Source organism: Lissotriton vulgaris, chromosome 5, assembly GCF_964263255.1.
Source record: "Lissotriton vulgaris chromosome 5, aLisVul1.2, whole genome shotgun sequence".
In the NCBI taxonomy this organism is placed as follows: Eukaryota; Metazoa; Chordata; class Amphibia; order Caudata; family Salamandridae; genus Lissotriton; species Lissotriton vulgaris.
The window spans coordinates 541629654-541651532 of record NC_141693.1 but is presented as its reverse complement, the minus strand read 5'-3'; the positions used below and the strand labels follow the sequence as shown (position 1 = coordinate 541651532).

At 40.8% G+C, this 21879-nt stretch overlaps 1 protein-coding gene across 3 annotated transcripts in view; it reads right to left on the bottom strand.

Moving 5' to 3' along the window:
* Positions 1-5831: 5831 nt before the first annotated feature.
* SLC16A12 (solute carrier family 16 member 12) overlaps positions 5832-21879 on the bottom strand; it is an 812734-nt gene continuing 796686 nt past the window's right edge. For 2 of the 3 annotated variants that reach the window (XM_086921986.1, XM_086921987.1), the window contains exon 9: positions 6670-7487. In XM_086921986.1, coding sequence (XP_086778112.1) covers positions 7282-7487 — 206 coding nt within the window. In that variant the 3' untranslated portion in view covers positions 6670-7281. Of the gene's footprint in view, positions 7488-21879 lie in introns of all 3 variants that reach the window. The other variant, XM_086921988.1, reaches the window with a different exon arrangement.

Genomic DNA, 21879 nt, shown 5'->3' with positions numbered 1-21879 from the left:
TGGATGCACAAACAGTGGTAAAGATGCTAAAGACATTATATGTTGGGAAGTAAGCAGACAATCAGTATCTTGAACTGGAACAAAATCTCAAATGCCAAGCTGCCTCATTGAGAAGCACTTTCTCTGTCAGAAAGAAGAAAGCCTGTTCTTTTTTAACAAGAATCACTGTCCTAGGCATACTCTAATATGAAGTCACATGAAGGGAATACTCAAATGCAGGGAGCATAAAATGTAAACATTGTGCGAACCAATATGAAAGCTTTAATATTAGTTTAAAATTATAGGACCAGCTTATGGATGGGAAACAACCACGATTCAAAGGAAAATACACTGAACACAAGACCCATAACTTTTGAAAAATAAGGGACCAAGAAAGCTGAAAGAAATGACTGTTTAGCCATATATGCATTAAAAAGTATTTTAACCTGGAAAAAAAATACGGCATTTAGAAGAAACACTATCATATACTGAAAATATTAAACTAACATACATAGGAAAATAATGATGATACTGTATTTAATGGTCACAAACAAATAATTGAAGAAACTAAGGGCCTGATGTATCAAAAGACTAGGTGCAAAAAGATGTGTCAAATTCCGCACCAACTTTATGTGACAAGTTTTTAATTTTGTGAGACAACCTTTTTCGCTAACAGGTTGTATTACCAAACAAACTGCCTAATGAATATAAATTAAGCAGTCACTATTTGTGACTATCTGTGATTTCCTACAAACATGGGGATAGTAGCCTTAAACAGTGGACCACTATCCATGTGTAACATTCTCAGATGGGAATTGTTTTTGTAGCAGTATAAACGAACCAGAGCAGAACTTTTTTTAAAAGGTTTGCTGGCTGAGAAAACATTTAAGGGAGCAGGCAGTGGCCCCACGGAGCACAGCCTACCCGCCCCTGAGGCTGTAGGGTCAGTTACCAATCAATGGTGAGAGAGCAATAGCAGTTCTAAACTACTGATCTATGCAATACTGGATCATATTTAGGAATACCCCTTCCTAACTGTGATTCTAAATGAATTAGTACACCCATTTTAGGAGTAGGAAATGGATTTCAAATTTGCAAAACGGGTTTCGTACATACACAATGTACGTCTGGCTCCTAGTTACTGAGTTATTGAACAATTTAATGTGAAATACTTATAAATGCATGGTTACCATAGTAAAGAATCTTTTGTAGCGCTGAATATAAAAAAATTGATATGCATCTTTTAATAAAAGTTATATCAACTCTGCCACTACCCAGCATGCATGTCAAACTTACAAAAGCCTACACTGCATCAAAAAGGACACATATTGGCAAAATATTTGGTTTAACTATGTACATCCTGTCTGCACTAATAGCAAACAAAACACAACCAGGAGTGCAGAAGATACATTAAGGTTAATCTTTGATTTAGATGCTATCATAAATTCTAGGATCGTGATTCACAGAATCAGTGTCTGCATACATTTACATCAGCAAAAATGCAACTTACTGCAGGCAGCCATTGACCTTACAATATTCAAGTAATGACAAAAATAATTTACAATGGTTATTCATTTCCATCTATGATTTTCTTTTTCCATGCTTTTTTCAACTTTACGACGGTTGATTTGATAGAATTATAAATGCTACAAGGAGGCACAGAAAAGTAAAGAGGGGTGCACATAGCCAGAACAGCAACATTTAGAAGTGATTTACAGTGTGGTGGAAAGGCCCTTTGATACAGTAGCATAATTGATGAATGTCAGTTGAGCAAGGTTGTTGGTGTGTAAGTGGCAGAAGGGGAAGGAATGAGCAGGTATGTGTGTGTGTGTGTGAGAGAGAGAGAGAGAGAGAGAGAGAGAGAGAGAGAGAGAGAGAGAGAGAAAGAGAGTGTTTGTGTGTTGAAGTGTGTCCGATACATTCTTAACCTCTTGTCTCTGTGAAAAAGCTTGTTCTGCTTGTAACTCACTTTAAATGTAAACAGATTTTAAAGATGGTAACCATGATTTGTGAGGGTTGACCATTTACCAATTGAATTCCATTAAACCAATTATATAGTTTCTTCTCCACCATTACCTCATTTGTGAAAGGTACCACTATACAGTTATTCTGAGTTGCATGCTGAACATGTTCATAGACACATCCCAAATTGCTTGCAGCGTACTGTGATGTTTTTTTTTCAATATGAGTTCTATAATATAACTAACCAACATTCATTAAAAACATTGGGCATATTAACAAGGAACAGGGAAAATTAATGCTAAGGGCGCTTAGCGTACATTTTTTTAACGCCCGCTATCGCTGGATAATATCGCCTGGTGATCGCGTTATTAACAACGCTAACCGCCTAGATGATAAAAAATCCAGCAATAGCGGCATTTTGGGGGGTTATCACTGATAATGCAGCGATAAAACTACAAGGATAGGGATATCCTTGTTGATAGCCCATGGTGGACTTAACCATGTAATCAACCTCCCATTGGATTACATAGCTAAGTCTGAAAAGTAACAGTCATAAAAAAGCAGCGGTAACTGGGGTTAGTGCTGCTTTTTTTGTCTCTAACAGGGTTAGTGTGAAGCTTGATAATAGGAGAAATGTCGCTTAGCGACATTTCTCCTATTATTTTGCTCTGGAACGCCCACTTTGCATCTCATTAGAGATGCAAAGGGAAGCATACTGAAAAAGGGTGCTAACATGCGATTTTGTATGTTAGCACCCTGTTGTTGATAGGGCGATATTTTAATCTCCTCTTCTTTGGCTTTTAAAGCTAAAAAAGTGGGGATAAAGCCCTTATTATTATGCCCTATTGTTTTTTTCTGGTTAAATACTTCTATAGAGCATGGCATGAGAATCAATCATTTATTTTAACCACTGTTCATATCAGAAAATCAGAATTTCGAAATGAGATGCATTTTGCAGGAACAAAATGCGCTTTCCGAGAGGCTGCACCATTGAAAATTCACATGTATGGGATTTTTTCTACATTTCTACGTTTCAAAAAAAATATTTTAGAAAAAATAACTTTTTGTATAGCACGTCCTACAACACACTTCAGCCAGTTCTAAGAGGTGTAGTGAACAGATGTTAATATTATCCATTGTATTGCTTCGCAATTTACTGGTCTCATAAAGATGTAATCATGAGCCTGCTTTGCCAAGTTTCAGTCTTGTTACCTTCAGATCAATGCAGAAATCATTTGTGAGTGTTTTTTGCCATCCGATAAAATAATTTAAAAAAAGGCGGGAGTGAGTCTGTGTGAAGGTGAAGAATAGGAGGGCTCACACTCATATTTCATGTCTTATGGGTGGAAGAAGGTAAAAGTGATTTATCCACAGCCAAACATTTTACTTAAGTGAAAATATTTCATAAGCTACTGCCATGTGTAATTTGGGATGAACTTCTAAAGAAAATGACATTGTTCTTTTCAATCATGAAATCCACATTTATCATTCAAGGCAATACATTTCTTTCTCTATAATGTTATTTGATTTCTCTGAAAATAATATTTTAATAATCATGCACGAGAATAATGTGCATCATCTGAAAGAAATTCTAGAAGTTTGATACCATCAAATGGTAAATTATTTGGTTAAAGCTCCATCTGACATGTGAACTTTATTCATATGTAGATTTTAATAATAGAATATGTATAATTTTAGTAATTTTATATTGATAGTGTTTAGAAAGTTAACTAACAAATCAAATGGGCATGCAAAGTGCAACGTAATTATTTGGAGTTCTAATGCTGATTTGGTGGAGGTATGTCTTACAACATGAACAGTTATATATTTTATTGATACACTTTCTTTGGGAGTATCTAAATCATTTTATATCAAATGAGCTTTAATAAAACATTAAACTTGAAGGATAGTTCATTTTAGGCCTAGCCCTGCAAAAAGAAACAATTTGAAATATGTTTTAACATTGTCTGGCCATCATATTCCTAACAATATTTTTGTTTTACAAGCCATCTATCTAACACAAAGAACTGTAATATTTGTTGCCATCATAGCACATATCATAGACACATGTAATTACTTCTAGACTGTAATATCTTAGTGGCAATCACCATATAACTGTCGTAGGGGAAGGTAGACAATGATGATGTGCTGTTATAATAAATTCGTTACCACAGGTATATTTCATAGAAACACAAAAACTATCCATTGCATTTGCGGTCTGCTAATATTGTTCCATATTTGGGGTATTGATTAAAGTATGAGATGGAGGAAGCAGTAGTCAAATTTTTAGATGTAAATCATTATGTTAAAAACTGTGCCAACCACAGAAGCATATCTTTCAGGGCTCAAAGGCATTCATGATCGTTTTTTATTGAAGAGGTTTTGGCTCAATCTTTTCCACCATCTCTTGGCTCAACCATGTGGCTTCCACAGAGGTCAGTGTCTCATGCCCTGTTGCTGTGACGGAGAGTCTCCTCAGGACATGATGCACTTTTTAATGTTCTGCAGTTTTTATAATCTTCCCCAAAAATTATTTATTATCCATGTCCTGAAAAAGGCCGGTTTTAGGAGGGTTAAACCAGCTGGTATCTATTTACAACTTCTTTCTACAGATATTGTTTTGTACACTCTTAATTTTTTAAGGGCAGCCCTAAGACTCAGGTCAAGTTGTGATTAATTTCTGCACTGTAATCTATGTATTTTAGGTATAAACCCAGTGTAATTTGATGTATTAACAGTTGTTAACCTGTATTGTGGAACACGTTTTTAATCATGTTTGTTTTACTTTTATGGTTTTATTCATAAAACAGAATAAAGTTTGTTGATGATGATGATTTAAATTTTGTGTTTGAAAGTTTCCTAAGATTTTACAAATGTATTGCTCCATTTTGACATTACTAAAGCCAACCACTTTCAAAGCCAATTGCTTTCGAAGCTAGTTCAGAAACAGAACACCTGACCTTCAAGGGAAGATGATTATTGACCTTTTTTCCCGGAACTAGTTGTATTTGACAATGTAAACATGATTCACCTACATAATGGTTTCAAAATTTTACATTTCTCAAACCAAAAAATGTTTTACTCACTCTGCTAAGGAAGCAAGTAATGAGCAACAATCAGCGATTTCAGACAAAAATGCAGGTCTATGTTATGCCTCAAGAAAAAAACAATACAATTTGCCACTCTGAAACTAGAATTACAACTAACATGAGCACTGGAAAGTTATCAATATCACAAATACATTGTAATTTAGAATAATCAAACCTCTGATTTAGAATTTGAGAGATGGAGTAGTGTCCTTGGGAGGGCAAAGGACATTACTTCCACCATCCTAATAGTACACTGTCTGCCAAATGTAGAGATGACATTTGGCCCAGTGTGGTTCCTTTCAATGTACTAAACATTTGGTGGACAGGTGTTGTCGTCCACTAAACGTTTTATATTTCTTCATTACTGTTTTTTTCCTGTGCCTTTCTGCCCTTCTTGTTCTGTCAGTGACAAGCGGGAAACATAAGACTTTACACATCCACCCTAAATATGGTGGGTGGTGTAATGCCTTTCTTCCAACAGCCCATACTTCATCAGGCATTAGGAGGAAGTATTCCATCGATGGAGTGCAAAAAGTTATTTTGTCAACAGAATACTAAAGGTCTGCACATCTCTAACATCTCTAACTGGGACAGGTGGACAAAGGGTTTAGTTGGACAGGGTACTTTCATCTTGTTTGAAACAGAGTACATTGTCAGCAAAACTCTAAGCCAGGTCCTAAATTGTGTATTGTTCCACACTAAATCAAAAGCAAAGGAACTAACACGTAACCTAAAATTCCAAATTAATCTACATTTTAAATGAAAAACCTTGAATTGCGCTATTTTGAAGTAAATAACTTTTTGGGAAAAAATAATACTTTAAAACTTCTGTGCCTTTCTAATAGAATACAACATATCATCTAGGTTATTTCTTTCATATAGTAATTTTCATCAAGACCAAACCATATACGTTCACTTACATCAACAGATGACAACCAGTGGCAAATCAATCTCTTATGCTTAGGTAATACGGTATTATTGCATAATTTGGAACAATAGCTCAACATTCTTTCTCATTCTTAAAATATACATTTCTAAAGGTGCAGAGGCGCATGTGACTACATCTAGATTATTTGGTTTAGTACCCATTACCACTTTGTGATATGTTAAATTAACAATTATCAGGGGAGAAAGGAAACCTTTTTATGCATGTTATAAAATGCTGATTTCCCACAATGGCATTTACTGAAATGCTAAATAAGGAGAAAATAATATGACTTGCCACCAGAACTTGCTTGTTTGCTCAGTTGAGGTCAATGTTGAAATTCACAATCGGTCCGCATTATATTGTGATATATGGTAAAGGTCAGTTTTGTTATCCAAGTCAGGGTATCTGTATGTTCCTAGTCGTAGTAGGGTATGTATTGGATTCTGAACTGGGGACTACACTATTTATACTGTAATAATTATTTGGAAATGTGATACAGTAGTATGCTAAGCAACTTGTATATTTGAATTTTGCATTAACATGCATTTGCTCTGTTTCACATGGTGTAAAATGAAGAAATGGTGCAAAATCATATGCAATATTTTTTCACCGGTCTAAAACTTCAAAAAATGTCCCACAAGTCACATGTCCCAAGTTTCACATTTGTAAGATTCAAAATACTTATTCATAAAACACAAATACGATGAGAGTCATAGGTTTTGTGTATTTGTCATATTCAAGTGTTGGCAATTTCATTTTGTAAAAAGATATATCACTCAGGCACTTGTGATATATTTTGCAATATCCCTATCAGTAGCATTGCATATTGGTTAGTTTATTGCAAAATATAGCCAGAGACCAATATTTAAGGCATGTGGCACTTGTTTAAGTGACTAGTTAAAAAAGTTTAAGATTAAGCAATTACAAAATATTTCACAAGTAATAATTCAAAATGCAAACATTTCAAAATTCAAATTAAATGTGCAGTATTCATTACTTAATGAGTACAAATATCCACAACATAATGTTGCACTTCATGTGCAATGATCCTCAGGTTTGACTACCTCCACTGAGTAAGGAGCTCGCTTCTGAGCATACCATGGTTCTTGGCTGGGGAAGGCTTTACCACCTGCAAGTTACTGAACTGAACAATCTGCAGGTAATATATACTAGTTGATAAAGACATGAACTAAATGTTTCAATATGGCAGAGCAAGCAGGATCTCATCCTCCACCTCAAAAGCCATGTTCATATGTTCATAGGTATCTGGTAAAATATGAAGCTGTGGCAAGCCCACACAAGTGGAATGCTCATTTGTGAATTTCAGGCTCTTGTTTCAGCATGGGTCAGGTCTCCATTAGTCCAGGATTTTTGCTTTGGATGGCTATCTGCATCAATTGAGTTAGGTTGTGCTTTCTTAAGTTTTTTCACCAATCTGGCACTACATAGCAGCATTGAACTAAGTATCATTGAAAATCCACTGAGAAGAAATACCCCAGTATAGCTTTGAGTTGTGTCCAGCAGCCATCCTGTTAAAAAACAAATGTTTAGATTAGTAAATAATTCTAAATCATTTTCGCAGTGAGTGTACGCTTTATTGAAAAGAGGCAAACTATGTATGGGATTAAAGTACTTCATGCTGTACATTATACGGATATTGCAAGTCATCAAGAAGTGGCCACAAAGAGGATTTAGGCCGAAGGCCAAATTTCATAATAAGTTCATGGAACCGGGAGGGTACTTTCAATATCGTTATAATGTACGGCAGAGGGTACTTAAGTTCCTATAGTAAATGATCACAAAATCCCCTTCCCAAAAATGTTAATTTTATGGTGTGTTGCCCCTATAAGATGATAGGATTTTGCAGACCTAAAGAATAAAAGCAGTGCAGAATTGAACACACTAACATTGAGTTAGATATTTGTTGCATAAAGATATTAGAATCAGTTTAACATGAGTCAGATTTTAAAAAAATGCTGTAGCTCAGAATGTTTAGAAACATGCAGAGAGATTTTATCTTTCCTATACAGTGCAATAATATGTTGACAATATCTATTTTCTGATCACCACACATTTGAAACCAGCAACTTAATTATGCTCTGTGACCTGCCTTTCACCTTGGCTACTGCCTCTGGCAGTAGGCATTATGACGTCAGAACTCAACTGCAATAAGTTATTACTTTTTGGGCAGCTGCGTCATTTCTTTATTACAGGCAACTAGAAATGTCACAAGTTGCCCATTATATACAGGATAAAGCCCCCCCTGTTGTACATTATAAGGATATTGCAAGTCACAGAGGAGTTCCATAACCATATAGGCCTAAAGCTTTATATGGTAATGGGTCTCCGAGACAACTTATCATGTATGGCAGGGGATACTTTAATCCATATAATACATGATCACACCGTTACCTTTCCCAATACCCACTTAAAACATTGGTGCATAGCTCTTTCAGAAAGAGAGAGCATGTTTGCAAACCTGGAACATAAGCTTAGAACCTCTAGTGCAATTTTAAACACATTAAAAACTTGTTAGATGGTTGTTGCAAAAAGATATTAGAAACTGTTGAATTCATGTGAGTTAAAAAAAAGCTACGGTAACTCAGAGGGCTTGATTCACAAAACTAACTTAGGACAAAATCCTAAACTTACTACCATTTTGGTATTTACAGAAGGCACTTACTCATTTTGGTATTCACAGAAGGCACTTACTCATTTCGGTATTCACAGAAGTTAGGAGTCCTAACTTTAGGACTTCTAAATGCCTTCTGTGAATACCGAAAGTCTTAAAGTTAGGATTTTTCTCAGTTTAGGAGTAGTAAAGTTAGGAGTCCTAACTTTAGGAGTCCTAAATGCTTTCTGTGAAGACAGAAATTCTTAAAGTTAGGATTTATCTCAGTGTATGAGTAGTAAAGTTAGGACTCCTAACTTTAGGACTCTTAAATGCCTTCTGTGAATACCGAAAGTCTCAAAGTTAGGTTTTTTCTCAGTTTAGGAGTAGTAAAGTTAGGACTCCTAACTTTAGGACTCCTAAATGCCTTCTGTGAGTACAGAAAGTCTTAAAGTTAGGACTTTTCTCAGTTTAGGAGTAGTAAAGATAGGGCACTTAACTTTAGGACTCCTAAACTGAGAAAAATCCTAACTTTAAGACTTTTGGTATTCACAGAAGGCATTTAGGAGTCCTTAAGTTAGGACTCCTAACTTCTGTGAATACTGAAATGAGTAAATGCCTTCTGTGAATACCAAAATGAGTAGGTGCCTTCTGTGAGGATTTTGTCTTAAGTCAGTTCTGTGAATCGGGCCCTACATATATAGAAAGATTCCAACTTTTCTATAATTAACTAAGAAATGCAAAAATAATGATTTTCTTTCTGCTAGTCACTGTAAGCTACAAAAATAGAGCAGAAGAAAGAAAAGCAAGGTTTCGTTTTCATTGCTATAAACAGCTGCTCCATGACCAACCTGCCTTTCAACTTGACTGCTGGCTCTGTCAGGTGGCATTGTGACATCATAACTCGACTGCAATAACTTATTCCAGTTGAATTTTGAAGTCTTATCCTTATGAAAGTCAGCTGAGCGCATCACTTGTTGCCGATTATAAAATAAAATTAGAGATGTACATTTATATAGGTTTTGCAGGCTTTCATTTATTATATTGGTAATGACAGTGAAATGCTCAATAGCACTCTCGATTCATGACAGTAACAATGGCAACTCGCTACATAAATGGCAAATTGAACAATCTATTTATTACACAGGATAAGTACTATTTGGTTGAGTTAATACTAGGCCCACACATTGATTTTTGTTCATTAGAGATATAGGTCAGTACAGAGTGGAAGACGTGCTAATTCAGTATTATCACTGAATTGCTGGAGTAAAAAGGGCCATCATGCATTTCTTATATAGAGTTTTTCTGTACAAGAGCCCTATATCAAAACTTTATACAAACATAGTGCATCTCTCAATTCCATCGCTTTAGAACTAGAAAGTCAGAGGGACATGGGAAAACCAGTGGAGAAAGAGAGGGAGAAAATGGGGGGAGGGTACAACTTATCCATAGTGTGATTTCTATGCTAACCATCATTCTCTTCGTCACCAGGTCATCACACATGAGTTGGTGTCCAAGGGGTGAGTGAGTCTCAACTTGAGTTCGTAATGTGAGCTAGATCTGCAAAGGGCCCCAGATACCTCTTGGTCACGCCTAGATAGGCATTAGGCTGTCAGTTGACCTAGTATTCCCCGTGGGGGATCGTGCGGTGGCCCCAGCACATTACTAAACGTCTCTTAGTAAGCAGCAGGAGTAGCGCAATTAGTTTCCTGTTATCTATGGGGACATTCCCCAAATACACCAGCAACACAGTCAAGGGGGAACACTCTAATTGCAGATCTACCATTTCATCGATTGCATCAAAGACAGCACTCCAGTAGTGACTAATGCTGGGGCATTCCCACAACAAGTGCAGGAAATTCATGCAGGGAACCATGCATATCAAGCAGAGAGCATTTTCAAATAAGCCTCCCCTGAGAAGCCATTCCGGCGTCTGATACAATCTATGCAGAAATGTGAAATGAATCAGGTGCGGCCTATAGTTAGGGGATAGTTCTCTGGCCTGAGCGCAGCAAAAGGTCCACTTTACATCTGATATTGGTGTGCCCAGCTGGACCTCCCACTCATGTCTCGCCGTAGGTACTCGCGCCGGTGCCGTTCGTTGCATCTCTGTATAGAGCCACGCTATCAGTTTACAGACAACGGGATTCTTCAGAAAGCTTTCCAGTACCTGCAGCATGGGAGGCGCAATTGGAAATGAGGCAGAGTTAGCACACAGGGCCACCTGAAGCTGATATTAGGTCAATCCCTACAACACATTGAGCTCTGCTCCATTCAGGGCCTGCTGCATTGTGATGAATACTCCCTCCGGAAATGCATCGCCCATCCTGGGAAGCTGAAGTCTCCTCAATCTATCGCAGGCACCGCAATACGAGAACAGGGAAATGTAGGGTGTTTGATTAATGGTAAGGAGGTGGCACATAGCACCTCCAACCGTGCCCTCTGACGCAATTCATTCCAGGTCCATACAGTACAGCCAACCGTGTTCACTCTTGGGCATGGTCCAGCCAGCACCCTATAGAGGACCATGTGTAGCTGATACAGTGCCGCCTGGTCAGGCGCCGAACTGTGTACACCAGAAACTGCATAGGGTACACCCAATGGAACCCGAAATTGTGCCTGTGCACAGCTGTAATACAAATCTATGCCCTGAGCACATAGTCGTCCCTGCTCGAAAGGGAGCATCAAAGTTTGCCCGGAGGCCCTGGACGGTTTCCCAGCCAATGCCAATGATATCAAGTTCAAACACAACCTACGTCTAAAGCTGCTGGTAAGAGGGAGGGCAAGATTTTTGAATATGTAAAGAAATTTGGGTAAGACAACCATCTTAGCAATTGCCATGTGCCCCGCTAAAAACAGTGGAATTGTGCCTACCGTCCCATATGATTCTCCATCCAGTCCATTGGGCGACAGTAATCCACCTTCCAGAGAACATCAATGTCTCAGCTCAGTCATATGCTGAGGTATTGCACCTGGCCCTCTGCCAAGCTGAAGGGGAATTCCCATTGATACTGTGCTGTGGACCCAGTTAGTGGGAACATCACAGATTTAGCCCAATTAATGCATATGTCCAACAATCCACCAAATGTGATGAATTCCCTTATTAATGGGTCTAGCCTCACAGCTGGGCATTTAAAAAATAATGTAATATCATCCGCATATAAGGAAACAAGTATCACCTGGAGTGTGAAGGCTAGGCCACAGTGGACATGGTGTTTCCTTAGGCATGCTGACATGGGTTCCATTGCCATAGCAAAGAGAATAGGGTAAAGTGGACATCACTGCCTCGTCCCATGGGAGAACTGAAATGGGGGTGATCACCCCATTAATCTGGAGCCTCGCAGTAAGCTTTGTGAAGAGGAGGTGGATTAGTTGCATAAATTTAGGACTTATCCCCAGGCATGTCAGCAGCATGAATAAGTACAGCCATTCATGAGCATCAAACGCCTTAGTGGCATCCAGGAAACTGGCGTACGCCTCCAGCTCTGGGACTATCTACTGAAGGGTGGCAATAAAAGTGTTCAAGTTATTTGTTGTAGCTCTGACTGGGATTGGACTTGTATGGTTGCATTACAGCAGGGGGAAGGGTTGCAAAACAACCAGCTGTCCTCTTTCTATTGACTCCCCATACATGTGGAGATGTGAAGCCAGGATTGCTGCGAATACCTTCTTGAAGGCTGCCGACAGGCCATCTAATCTGGGAGCTTCATCACCTGGGATATCTCTAATCGCCTGGATCACCTCCTTCTCCATGAAGGGCTCATCTAAAAAACGTCAAGCTCCATCCCACGGCCAGAGCAGCTGAATTGAATTAAAAAAGGAATTCAAATCCGGGGGGCTGCATCTTTTTCACGTCGTAAAGGGAAGAAAAGAAAGAGATCATTTCAGCCTGAACTGCCTCCTGACCCACAGCTGTCCCATTCTCGAATGTGCAGAGTTCTGCTATATATACATACATGCCCAGGGTTTCCTAAGTAGACTATCAAGGATCTTGCCTGCCCTTTTTCCCTCCCCATGCTTCCTATCGCTCACATCATGGCCTAGGTAGTAGGTTCCTCTTAGCGCTACCTCTTCAAAGTTCCGGATCTTGCCTCTAATGCGACTTAACCCTTCTGCATTGTTGATGGCAAATTATTCACACTCTAAGCCCTGTATCTCTGCTTCAATATGACGTATATAATGTCTGAGTGAGCTCAGGACACCTGCCTGTGTCGCTATGTATTGCCCCCTGAAGGCCGTTTGGAACGCCTCCCACAATATCGAAGGCTTTTGGTATTCACAAAAGGCATTTAGGAGTCCTTAAGTTAGGACTCCTAACTTCTGTGAATACCAAAATGAGTAAATGCCTTTTGTGAATACCAAAATGAGTAGGTGCCTTCTGTGAGGATTTTGTCTTACGTTAGTTCTGTGAATCGGGCCCTCACATATGTAGAAACATTCCAACTGTTCTATAATTAACTAAGAAATGCAAAAATAATGATGTTCTTTCTGCTAGTCACTGTAAGCTACAAAAATAGAGCAGAAGAAAGAAAAGCAAGGTTTCATTGCTTTAAACAGCTGCTCCATGACATACCTGCCTTTCAACTTGACTGCTGGCTCTGTCAGGTGGCATTGTGACATCATAATTCGACTGCAATAACTTATTCCAGTTGAATTTTGAAGTCTTATCCTTATGAAGGTCGGCTGAGTGCATCACTCGTTGCCGATTATGAAATAAAATTTGAGATGTACATTTATATAGGTTTTGCAGGCTTCCATTTATTATATTGGTAATGACAGTGAAATGCTCAATAGCACTCTCGATTCATAACAGTAACAATGACAGCTCGCTACATAAATGGCAAAATGAACAATCTATTTATTACACAGGATAAGTACTATTTGGTTGAGTTAATACTACGCCCACACATTGATTTTTGTTCATTAGAGATATAAGTCAGTACAGAGTGGAAGACGTGCTAATTCAGTATTATCACTGAATTGCTGGAGTAAAAAGGACCATCATGCATTTCTTACATAGAGTTTTACAGTAAGAGAGCCCTATATCAAAATTTTATACAAACATAGTGCATCTCTTAATTCCATCGCTTTAGAACTAGAAAGTCAGAGGGACATGGGGAAACCAGTGGAGAAAGAGAGGGAGAAAATGCCTGTTTGGCTATGTATTGCCCCCTGAAGGCCGTTTGGAACTCCTCCCACAATATCGAATAGGACTCAACCGTGCCCGCATTAAATTCGAAGTATTCCACTATTATAGTCCTAATGGTCTCTCGGAACACCTGGTCTCACAAAGCTCAAGGCTGTAACCACCATCCAAACGCCCGGCTTGGGCATTCCAATAGGGAGAGCTCAATCTGCACCAATAAGAGGTCAGAGAGGGTTTGAGGCAGATGAGTAGCAATAGAAACCCAAGTATCCACATCTCTACATCTCAGGAAGCAATGCAGTAATCAATCAATGACCAATATGGGCCAGCAGAAGCAACACATGTGTCCTTCTCTCTGTCTCCATTCCTATTCCTACAGACATCCACTAATATATTATCTGCTTTTAAGGAGTGGAGTTGCACTGCCGCTCTAGAATGTGGGTGCCAGAGCCCACCCGACCTATCTTGCTGAGGGTCAAGAACCCCAAAGTAGAGCAACAGGCCCCAGGGTATGGATACATCACCAAATCTCTGTGAAAAGACCAGTGTCATCGACGTTAGGGTCATATGGTGCACTGTGTTTGAATTGTAAGCAGAATTGTTTTCGTGCAGGAAGGGACAACTTCCTGCACAAAAAGAATCATCTAAGGCATTTTCCGCTTTCTATGTGGGCCGAACAATGCAGCACATATTGAAAGAGGAAAAACGTGGAGAAATAAAGAATTTCTTCTTGTTATGCCTCACCTTCTATGGCGTTGCATGGCTGGATAAATCTGACTTAATTGTTGCATCGCCTATGGGCACCCTTGCGTGGCGCAAGGGCGACACAACAACAATAATAAATATGCTGCTTAATTACCAAGGTATTTAGAGCTAATTAGGCAAGAAGGGGAATATGGCATTGCGAAGGATAGTCTTTAAAGGAATGGGATGGGGAGAAGCAGGCTGAATAACAGCGGGGAGAGCTGTAAAGGCAGAGAATGCGTATGCTATTTGTAAGGAGTTGAGCAACAGACAGGAGAGGTAGAGATGGAGATGAGGAGAAGTAAACAGAATGTTTGGGGACAGATGTAGGTGGCTAAATACCAGTCGGCAATGCCAAAATACGTTAAATGTTTGCGTTACTGATAGGTATTTAGCCATGTACGATGTAGGTAATACCGAACACCGTCGGAAAAAAGAGAAATCGGTAAAAATAAGGGAAACCAGTTACAGATTCCTTATTTAGCGATTAGCAGACACCGAAACCCCTAAATACCGAATCGGTTAATAAGAAATCCTTAAATATTCGCAAATGCGATGTACCAAAAATCGGTATTAACGAATTTTCGGTATTTAAGCTTCGCTAATTACCACTGACTCAAAGCAGGTGGTAATCAGGTGCACTGCATATAAACAGCCCCAACATGCAACAGTGTGAACACAATGACGGCCTTCCACATAATAGCAAGGCGGCTATGTTTGCGAGCAGCAGGACTGAGTATCTGGAGACGGGAGGAGCGCGTGCACAGACTGCGTGTTACACTGTTCCAAATGACTGAGGCTGAAATACATGAGAGGTACAGGCTATACCCCTAAACCATCCTAGACCTGATTCAGGCCCTGCTCCCACTCCTGGAGCATCAGACACCAAGGGCGCATGCCATACCAACACATGTTCAGGTGCTCTGTAGCCTGCACCTACTTGCATCAGGAAGTAACCAGGGGGTAAAAGCTGTGGCAGATGGTGTGTCACGGAGTTGCCTATCCCATTTCTTGAACTCCTTCTTGGATGCTATGATGCAGAGAACTCAACCTAGAACTTTCCCGGCTGTTACACCTCACGTTATCATTTTGGTTAATGTTCCTGTGTAGGCGCCTAATACCACTGGGAATTATGGCCAGCTTAAAATCAAAGTGATAAACCGGTTACATAAATGTCTAGGTTATAGCCTGCCCTTGCCTAATGAAATCATAATGGCCAGGAGAGTACCTTGGGTTGACTGTCAACTTAAGATCCTGGTTTGTGACTGTGTTGTGGTTGATTTTAACAACCCACGACTAGCTGTTTTTTTATATCCCAGCTCTCAAGTAGCAAAGAGTCACCAACAGGCATTTCAGTGTTTCCTTTATGTTTCTTTTATAAACCATCTTTTCTATCGTCTAACAGTCCTAATGTACCCACTGTTTCTCCTATTATTGCTAGTCCTTTAATGTCTGTTCCAGCACCTTTGCCTGAGGTTAAGGTTTCCACCTTCAATCGTTTCGCTCTATTAAGCTCATTATGTGATACCGAATCACTGTCAACTTATGATGCTAGTGGCTCGTCTGCTTGCCCAAGCGAGCCCAAGGTTAACAAGATGGACTTTGGCACTATTTCTTTCCTTAGATAGAGAATTGCTGGTCTCGCCAATATGGACAATGTGACCTTTATGATTTTGTAGCTAATTTTAATGTGGTTTGTCTTTAAGAGACTTGGGATACTTCTTCTTATTTTTTCCTGAATAATTTATTTTGTCTTTTTCAGTTCCAACTGTTCCCTCTATTCATGGGAGGGCAAAGGGTAGACTTTTTATTTTAGTTTCTGTAACACTCAAATGTATTGTGTCAACAATGTATACACTGTCTCCTAATTTGGCTGCAGTTGTAGGAGAGTAGGATCTGCTTCTTATAGTTAGCCCTACTTTTTGCTGATATTTCACTGTTTTTGACTTAGACTGGCTGGGATCCTGCTATCCAGGACCCCAGCCTAGCTGCTTTCTCCTCTAAATTGATTGCAAGTACTTTAGGTACACTCCAGATTGGATTCTGGGGTACCCTTATAAGTCCCTAGTATATGGTATACTACGTACCCTGTGCAGCGTGTATTGTGCCACCCCTGCGAGACCACTCAAACTGACACCACAGGTCTGCTACTGCAGCCTGTGTAAGGTGGTGCATGCACCTCTTACTTAGATATAGGTTCACTATATCTATCATATATCACTGCACATATAAACTGATCAGTCACCCCTATGGTAGGCCTTATCAATCCTGAAGGCAGGGTGCTGGGTTTTATGTGAGAGGTTGCCCATGCATGACTAGAGCCCCTCTGCAGTCTTTTTTCCGGGGTTGTTTGTGATTCAGGCAACCATATACTTTTAAGAGCATTATAACCTCGCCGTAAATTCTAACTTTAAAACGGCTGCTTAGACACATGTCGTGCTTGTTCAAACACCTTGGAATCATACCTCCCCGCCAGTAACATAAAGGGACATATGCGACACACCGGTACACCCGGTACCACCTTTCTCGACCTGGGCATCAAAAAATGGATGCTGCCAGCCACAGACAAGAGTCTGCCCTCCTGCTGTTGAGCCAAGCTTGAGCAGGGGAAGGCTTTACAATAGGCTTCCTGTCACAGGGAGGTGTAACCAGACAGGCTTTAGTGCATTGGGGCTGGGTGGTTGCACTATGAGAGTGCTTTGATGTCTGCACTGGTGGCACATTTGGTATCCCTGTGCATAGTCCAGCACAAACTGGTCGCAGGAGCCATTTGCTCCTGCTCTGGCATGAAACTGGACAAAGGACATGGGTGTAGCCACCCCTCTGTCCTGACCCTCCCATGGGTTGGGCCCCGGAGTTTGTCCCACCCCTTTCTTTGGTATAAAGTAGGAACCCCTGACTAAAGGACTTTAGATTTTACCTGGACTAAGCACTGCTACAGAACCCAAGTACTTTGAAGATCTATATCATGCTGAATGACTGAAGAATTTCCCTTAGAGTAAAGGAGTTACTCCCATGCAAGTCAGGCACCTAAAGTGCATCTGACCGGTTTGCATCTCCTGAGCTCCTGCGGACTCCGAAGATTTCTGCAACACAGGAGGTGGGTTCCTTAGGTCTCTGAGGGTGATCTGGGCTCTCAGCAATTCTGAGGCCCGTATCCCTCGTGGGGACCGTGCAACCTGAACCCCTGTGCACCGTGCTCTTTGGCAGCAGCATATGCTTTCCGGCAACCCCGGAAGATGTGCTTTGGGCTACATTTAGTCCTTACCCCAATTAGTGTTTCCATTGAAGATTTCCAGCCTACACTCCATGAGTGTTCGGCGGGCTGGGATTTCATAATTCATCTAGAGGTCCCTTCGTAATCCCTGGTCTGTTGGCCTGTGGGTCCCTGTGAAGGTGACTTTGACTTTCTGAGGGCTTTTCACATTGCTCCAGACATGGCCTGACTCTCTATAGCTTGGAGAGTCCCCAGGATCTTGCTGGTCCTCACCGAAGATGATTTCCTCTAACCACATGGGTTGCAGTTGCCAAAGCTTGTTGGTGTTCCATCTGGACACTGACCCCCCCAGCACTCAACCTCCTTTGTGGGGCAGTTCACCTGTGGACTTTGTCATCTTCGACATATTCTGGTCCCCGTGGCTGCAGAGTCAAGCTTCCCCTCTTCTTATCTGAAATACCCAACATCATGGGCATTCGTCTACCGGGGCCCCTGGTCACCCTGAAGTGACCCAGACTATGTCCCCTCTGTTTTCAGGTTCTTCTCACCTCGAATCCAGGTTTGTATTTCACTGGACACTTTTTATCTTCCCAGCAGCAGCACTTTTCAGCATTACCCCGTTGAAAACAACGAAGATTCCCGACAACACTTGACACCTATGCACACGGCATTCCTGGGTTAGGTAAACAAGTACTCCAGTAGTCCCAAGGGTCTGGCCTTAGAACCTTCTAAATGTGAAAAGGTTTGCTAAAAGTCCTCTCTGAAGTGTCCTTAATCTTTAAAATACCAACCGCGACTTTCCCATAGAGTTGTACGGAGCTCGCTCATGTGTTCTCACACTGCACCCGTCCTCCGTGGGTCCCCTGTGTTACTTCTTGGGTGGTTCCTTGGGGTCCCAGTGATTCTACGTGCTCTAGGCACTGTGTCTATTCAGGACTTGGTTGTTATACCACTTTCTTAGTATATGGTTTAGTCTCCCACTGGAGCTCACTGAGTATTGTGCTTGTTACTGTCGTTCTAGTGATTTAATATTGTGTGCTTTGTTCTCTAATCTCATAAAAGGGTCAGTAGAGAGTGTTTAGTAATACATATATATATTTGATATATACCTTGGTTTGGTTCTCCTATCATTTGGTCATTCAGGAAGTTCTGATCTTCTAAAACAAGCTGCTTTACATTCCTTCGAGTCTTAGGCTGAAGGTTGCTCTCCATAGCTACCACTAGGATAGCTTTCAATACAGGTTATCTTAAACTAACCCTGGGCGTTGAAAAACGATCCGCTCACGGAGTTTGCGAAGTTTCGGCAACTTTGCCCTTCGCAATGAACGCAAAGTTACAACTTACCGTGGTTCTGCGTTCTGCGACTTGATTTCCTCTCCCGGTCGCGTGGGCCACAAGGTTTGGAATCCAGCCACACAATCCCGCGAGACTGTGCGAACGCGATCACGTCATTTGGACGTGCGAACACGTCATTCGGACGTGCTATCTTCCTTCCGGCGCAGTGTTGGTAAGATCACTTTCCCAAACACGCAGGAACTACAATCTGGCACAGAATATCTCTCAAGCACGATAAAACCTTCTCGAAAATGATCATTTTGCTCAGAAAAACCCCTCAGATTGTGATTTGGATGTAGTCTTTTGTGCAAGGAGTCCTCATTTTTTTCTACTCTTTTTTTCAAGAGGAAGGAAGTGCCCCTGAATCTCCAACTTCCTGTTCCTGTCCGGCAGGTTCCTCCCAGTGCTTTGTCCATGTGCTGTTCACTTTGATTTGGATTTGGAGCTGGAAGGATCACATTTTGTGCATGTCTGCTGCATCATATCATTGATTGGATTTATTGAGGACTTTTGGATTTGACATTTTATTTTATAGGTAAGTTGGAGAATTGGTGGACATGTTTGTTTGATTTAGGCTTTTTTTTACCTACAGTTTTCTGGGCTTTTCAATCCTTGTTAAAAAATATTGTTGTGGGAGGCGTGTACTTTCATGAGGGGCCAAGTTGTTTTTCTTTGAAATTTCATCCAGTAGGCCCAGAGGTACCCATGGGTTTCAAGTGAATTTCAAGTTTTTAAACATCATGGATGGCATTGGATTCAATTGCAAACTGTGTTTTTTGGAGTGGAATTTCGGTTTTTGGGTGTGTGTTAATTGAATATTGGCTTTTCAGCCAATAGATACCCCTAGGAGTTCATATAGTTAGTGTAGGCCTGCTTGAGTTCATTGTATGTACTTTCTGTGGGTGGCCTGGCCATGTGGTGGCAGCCATTTTGTGGGACCAGCCACTGTGCTTTTGCCATAGGCCTCCAAGCTTGTGGCCTACTCTGCAGTAGGCCCAGAGGTACTACTCAAGTCATCATGGGTGCATGAAAGTTCAACAACTGTTTTTGTGGTGTTTTTTTTTAACATCATGTATGGCATGGATGGCTTTGGATTGATTTGCAAAATGTGTTTTTGGGGTGGAATTTCAGTTTTTGGGTGTGTGTTAAATAATAGGGCTTTTTCTGCCAGTAGGTAACCCTAGGACTTCAGGTTGCGTAGTTTTTGGTAAATTTGCAGAGTGCGACAACGCGACCTTACAGTTTTTGTCTTCATCGGTGGCTCAATCTACGTGCTCGTGCACGCGATAACAAATTTTTGTACAGTTCGCGCTACCGAACATGCCGAATATGCAATCTTGCAAGCAATATGTCTCGAGTTGCATAAAACCTTCTCGAAAATGATGATTTTGCTAAAAAAACTCCTCAGGTTGTCATTTGGTTGTAGATTTTTTGTAACATGGAGTAATGTTTCTGTTTTCAAATTTTTTTTAAAAGAGGAAGGAAGTTCCCCAGAGACTTCCTGTTCCTGTCCTTTGTATGTACTTTGTTGATTTGGGTGGGCTTACCATGTGGGTGGCGGCCATTTTGTAAAGCCAAGCATTGTGTTTTGCCATAGACATGCATTGTCTGTCTTCTCTTCCTTTTCATGTTGTTGTGGGTGGCCAGGTCATGCGGTGGCTGCCATATTGTGTGACCTTCCACTGTGATTTTGCCATAGGCCTCCAAACTTGTGGCCTACTCTGCCAGTAGGCCTAGACTCCCAGAGGAAGTCATTGGGGGTGCTTGATGTAGCTGTTTCTATGTTGTCTCCTGAATTTAAACATCATTTAGGGCATGGATGGCATTGGATTGAATTCCCAAATGTGGTTTTTGAGGTGTAGTTAACTTTTTGGATGTGTGTTAATAAATGCCTTTATTGTATGTGTTGTTGTGTAACTTTCCAACCTTTTTAGACATGCGGATTTTCTTTTTTGCATTGAAGCTGTGATGTGTAACAGGCCATATTGGGATATAGGCCATGTCTGGCCATATATGTCTGGCCATCTAGGGATATAGGCCTGCTTGAGTTCATTGTTTTCTGGGCTTTACCCTTGTGCCTGTGATGAGTGACCATGTGGCTGGGGGCCGTGGTGGTGGTAGTAGTAGTGTGCTGTTTTGTTTTTGCCACATTGGCCTGTGTGTCTTTCCATTGTTCTTGTTGGCTTACTGTTTCCATCTGCATTGCTATCTGCTGCAGGTCACTGATGCTGCATCCATCCAACATGATGCACAAATTAAGGACAAACAAGTTCCACTTCCACTACATTTGTATTTTAGTTATTTGCTATTCTTACTCTTACTGAGTGTACTAACACTACTAGTAATTAAAATAAAAGCACAACAAATTCCATGTTTGACTGATATTCTTCTGCCTTCTTTGCTTGTTGGTGCACAAAAGACTGAGGAGGAGGTGTCTGTCATCATTCATCGCCCGTTGTACTGCCAGACAGACGTCCTGCTGTTGTCCGTGACATGTGGTGTCAGCTGCCCAGACATCTCTGCAACTTGTGCAACTGAGTGCTGCTAACATCTGAAGAAGATGGGCCCAAAGAAAGCAGGTACCAGGTCCTCCAAGACCAAGAAAGTTGCAGAGAAGAAGAAGAACAGAAGAAGGAAGTGACACTTAAGTCTGGTGTTGACCCAAAAACCAAAAAGTATGCCTGCAGCAGCGGTGTCCGAGGAGCAAGCTGGGGGCAGCACCTCCGCATCAGTGGGCCCAACCAACCCAGGCCCAAGCAGATGAGTGTGGAAGAGGTAGCCAACCTAATGGTGGGAAGCAGTGATGCTGAGGCTGACCTAAACTTATCACTATCTCAAAGCAGTACATAATCAACACAAGAGGGAATG